Genomic DNA, 5,066 nt, shown 5'->3' with positions numbered 1-5,066 from the left:
ATGCGGTCTGACCGATAAAGATCTTCGTAGAATATGTAGGAGCCAATATGGGCATCCAGGTCCCGCTATTGGTTATTGACCAGAGAGGTGTCTCGGTCATGTCTACATAGTTCTCGAACCCGTAAGGTCCGCACGCTTAACGTTCGTTGGCGATATAGTACTATATGAGTTATGTATGTTGGTGACCGAATGTTGTTCGGAGTCCGGGATGAGATCACGGACATAACGAGGAACTCCGGAATGGTCCGGAGATAAAGTTTGATATATGGGATAATAGTGTTTGGTCACCGAAAGGGTTCCGGAATTCACCAGAAGGGGTTCCGGATGTTTCCCAAAATGTTTGGGTACGAGAACACTTTATTTGGGCCAAAGGGGAAAGCCCACAAGGTTTTTGGAAAGCGTAAAAGGAAGTTTTGCGGAGTCCAGGGGCCAGACGCCAGGGTCCCTGGCGTCTGGCCCTGGAGTCCGAGAAGGACTCTTGCCTTTCGGGTGAAACCGACCTTGTGGAGGCTTTTACTCCAAGTTTCGACCCCAAGGTTCAACATATAAATAGAGGGGGGCTAGCACCCAAGACACATCAAGAAACACCAAGCCGTGTGCCGGCAACCCCGTCCCCTCTAGTTTATCCTCCGTCATAGTTTTCGTAGTGCTTAGGCGAAGCCCTGCGAAGATTGTTCTTCACCAACACCGTCACCACGTCGTCGTGCTGCCGGAACTTATCTACTACTTCGCCCCTCTTGCTGGATCGAGAAGGCGAGGACGTCACCGAGCCGAACGTGTGCAGAACTCGAAGGTGCCGTGCTTTCGGTACTTGGATCGGTCGGATCTTGAAGACGTACGACTACATCAACCGCGTTGATATAACGCTTCCGCGAACGGTCTACGAGGGTACGTAGACAACACTCTCCCCTCTCGTTGCTATGCATCACCATGATCCTGCGTGTGCGTAGGAAATTTTTTGAAATTACTACGTTCCCCAACATGGCCAACGCCGTCGCTGAGGCTAGTTGGATTCGGCAACTTCTCCACTAGCTTCAGCGCCATCTACATGTCCATGAACCCTGTTCAGCGCCGTCCCCTCCTGCTATAGTTGTGTTCTGCGACAACGCCAGCGCCGTCTACATGTCCATGAACCCTGTTCAGCATCAGTGCACCAAACACATCGAGACCAACCTCCACTTCGTTCGCGATCGTGTCGCCATGGGTCAAGTCTGCGTGCTACATGTCCCCTCGTCTCGCCTGTTCGCCGACATCTTGACGAAGGGATTACCGTCGCCGTTGTTTCTGGATTTTCGGTCCAGTCTCAACGTCCGCTCTCCTCCCGTTGTGACTGTGGGGGAGTGTTAGACTAATATGTCACGTATCGTGACATATCTCCTAATCCCCTAAATTGAGGAGAATCGTTATTATTGTGATCTCTCCCATTTATGGTTAGGATTGTAATATTTGTCTATATATTAACATGCAATGGAAAAGCACAAGTGTGGCAAACCTTCCTAAACGCTTCCACAAAGCAGTCGGGGGATGTTTCGCATCTTTGAAACATATTTACAAACTCAAAGATGAGAGAGAGAGAAGGATATACAGAACACAACGAGCTGGAATGTGCAGTGAACAAAATTTCTAACCAGGAAGCTTCCCTTCAGGTGGACACTGCTCAGGTCCTGTGACATCAACCCGTCCATATTTCATTGGAATCTTTGGGCCACCAGCTTCCTGGTACCAGATTGAGAAATGTAAGGAAATTAGGTTTGAATACAGTATTGATATATTAATTCTAACCTAGACAGATATAGTGAGGGAAAGGTCAGACCTCAATTGCTGTAGCACTTGCCAACTGGAATAAATCCGCATAAGTTATACTGGGGTATTTGTCCTTGATCGGTTGCACAAGCTTTAGAGCATTTACCAAACCTTTAAGGATACCCGATCAGGACTTTCAGTTACTAGCTGTTGACATAGGAGGAGCAAAGAAATGTACTGGTGAAAATCCAGGTAACTGTACCGGCATTGGCTCCATGCTTTAGTTCAACATCAAATCTTAAACTTCCATTAGCTCCACCTCGTTCTGGCCAGTCCTTAATATTTTTGTCATATGTGCCAGAATCATGCCAACCCAAACGAACCTTGATGCAGCAAACAAATAACAATTAATAATCTTGGAACAGAACGAGGTGGTAAAACCAAAGATTATTAGAATGGTAAAACCAAAGCAAAAATGGCCCTGTACCGCTGCATTGCACTAAGTAGTTGCATCAAAATGGAAAGTTTCACTTCTATGATTTTTCGTTTTGAAAAGTTCCAGTGGACAGTGCTTATTTGGACAGATGGCATCCCTATCTATGCCTTAAGCTTTTATGACTGCCAACTGGGAAGAAAATATCAAAGATTGTTACTGACAAGGATAAACTTCCTATGACCATACAAAGGTAAAATACAAGAAAATGCGGTATATAACAAATTAAAAGAGAGGTCTGCATAAAGAGTGCAGTTGATAATGCCCTTCATTTGTGTAATGTCGATGCAACATTTGTTACTATGACATAACGTTCATAACAGAAGGGTTATTGTGCAAGGGTGAGGCTGTCTAGAAATTCCCTTCCCCAGACCCCACCTTGTGTGGGAGCTTTCAGCACTGGGTGCACCCTTTTACATAAGGTTCATATCAGACAATGCCCTTTAAATACTCTGCACGTTTGATGGCTAAGTAACTGAAATCTTCTCATATCCTGATTGGTCAAATCTCTTCACACTTCATTCTATTAAATTACAACAAATGTCTCATGTGTAACCATAACCTTTTCAGTATAGTAGGGCTAAGCTCCATACATAAAAAAAGGAAGCATATTAAGCTCCACAGTGAAGAAATGGAACTCGATGGGCCAATGGACGCTAGAGCCTGGCACAAATAACACAAGAAAATCACTTGACACAGAGTCTAATTCAGAAAAGTTGTTGCGGTTTGACCAGTGGAAATATATGTTGGCAAGCCTTTTTGAGAGGCAAACTGTCTAAGCACTTTATGATGTTAAAATCCCAGCACTGCTCTAAGGATCGAATTCACCTTACTGTCCTAATTGACGACGCTGTTGCAAGGCATAAATTTCCTAGTAGTAGCCTAAAAGCGCGCCATCGCCGTGTCGCTATGAGGTACCATACCAGGATGGGGTGGCAGTGGGTTGTGTTGAGCAGCTCCCTGATGTCCTCGCGCGCGGCCTTCAGCTGTGCCGCGTCCGACGCCGCCGCCATGCACCTCACCGATCGCCCCCTCCCCGCCGACTTGGCCTTCTGCGATCACGCACATAACCAAACACAAGTCAGCAACAAGAACATTTGGGTCCAAACCCTGGGCCGCCCGAACCTAATCGACACCGACCTGGGAGGGCCGAGAGGACGCGGCGCGGAGGCTGACGAGGCGGAGAGCCGGGGAGGACGAGGAGGGGAAGAAGGCAGAGCTGGATGGCCTGGCGCGGCGGCCGGCCGGCGAGGGGCCGGACGGAGCGTCGGCGCGGAGGGTGGCGGCTGCGGCGAGACGCTCGGCCATGCTGGTGGGTTGGTGAGAGTAGACCGTAGGCCGTGGGCCTTTGGAGTGAGGGAGGAGCTGCGGGTGGTTGACTGCTTTGAGAGGGAGGGCCAGCTCAGCACGGCTCCTGGGTTTTGAGGGGGTTTTCCTCGGCTCTTGCAGTTGGTGTCGCGGGCTCGGGGTCGGGGAAGAGGTTGGTTGGTCAGAGTGGACTCATGAGGACGAAATTTGTGACCTTTTTAGCGAACTAAATCACGAATTGATCTCGTTTTGGAAAGAATTTCGTTTCTGATTTTTTTTGTCACGCCAACATCCTTGACGTCTGATTCGCACGGGAAACGCCAGGGTCCTCGGCGTTTCGCACTGGCCACACTTGCCCACATGGCACCGACACTACAAAGTCGAAACACCATAAATTCTGGCGTTTGGGTGAGACGCCATAGGTCTTGGCGTTTGGTCCTAGTTCACGTAAACAATAAAAGGTGCATGCATCATTCTTGGAGTTACTTCAGTCCTGGTTTATTGGTTCCTTTTATGATTTTTTCTAAATTTTGACTAAATATTTAACTAACAAAATGTTAGTGCATGTCAACAAAAATTATATCGTTGGATTCGTATTTGAACATAGTTTTCAATGATATAATTTTTTGTCAAATGCATGAATATTTTATTAGTTAAATTTATGGTCAAAATTTGGCATATGTTATCGTGGGGACCAATAAACCAGGACGAAGGTAGTAATTTTCTTAATTAACTCTCACAATTAATGAGTTTCAAAAGAAAAAACTCTAGTAGTAATTCATGCCAACCAACGCTAGAGCATGCGCAGTTATCTCGTCCTTATTGGATATCATGCACCCAATAGATAAGAAGGAGAAAATCAAGGGAATAATTGCCTTGAATTTTACGACTAGTACAATATGAGGTGATCTTTTACCATAATTGAAGGGCTCCGGTTGGCTGTTGCTACGTTCTAATATTCTCATCAATTGCGTCTTGATTTTGATGTTTTATTGGTTGGCAGGCCTAATAAATCCGTACCAAAGATAGTAGAATTGTAATTTTCTTTTTGCACATTAATTAATGTCAATATTGTATATGTTAACCTATTAACCTAGTGGCCAGTGACAGCTCGTATTTTTTTGCTTGTTTTTGGCTTTTTAGAAAATCAATACCAGATGAAGTCTAAACACGATGAAACTTCACGGTGTTTTTGTCTGAATCAGAAGGGACCCTAGTAGGTTCGGGAGGAGGCTAGAAGACCTATGGGAGAGCCGCGAGCTCACAGGACACGTCTTAGGGAGGGGGGGGGTAGGCGTGCCTGCTGAGCTCGTGGGCCCCAGGTAGCTCCGCATGACATCATTCTGCCTCAATAAATTTACAAATATTCCCAAACTAACAGAGAGCCACCCGAAACACGTTTTCCGCTGCTGCAAGCTTCCGTTCTTCGGCGATCCCATTTGGAGGCGTTTTTCGGTACTCTCCCGGAGGGGGAATCGATCATGGAGGGCTTCTACTTCTACATCATACCTGCTACTTTCCG

At 46.5% G+C, this 5,066-nt stretch overlaps 1 protein-coding gene across 1 annotated transcript; it reads right to left on the bottom strand.

The window, feature by feature from the left end:
- Positions 1–876: 876 nt before the first annotated feature.
- Positions 877–3,434, bottom strand: LOC123176406 (probable L-ascorbate peroxidase 7, chloroplastic; the record flags this gene model as incomplete). The annotated part of the gene is given in 5 exon segments (XM_044590616.1): positions 877–1,716; positions 1,814–1,914; positions 2,006–2,126; positions 3,160–3,288; positions 3,377–3,434. Coding segments are annotated over 5 exon segments (502 nt in total), but the record flags the coding sequence as incomplete, so codon positions are not given.
- Between the last annotated feature and the right edge of the window lie 1,632 nt (positions 3,435–5,066).

This window comes from Triticum aestivum, unplaced genomic scaffold, assembly GCF_018294505.1.
Source record: "Triticum aestivum cultivar Chinese Spring unplaced genomic scaffold, IWGSC CS RefSeq v2.1 scaffold81380, whole genome shotgun sequence".
Classification (NCBI taxonomy): Eukaryota; Viridiplantae; Streptophyta; class Magnoliopsida; order Poales; family Poaceae; genus Triticum; species Triticum aestivum.
Note: the sequence above shows the minus strand (reverse complement) of the source record. Positions and strands in the feature narration are given on the sequence as shown.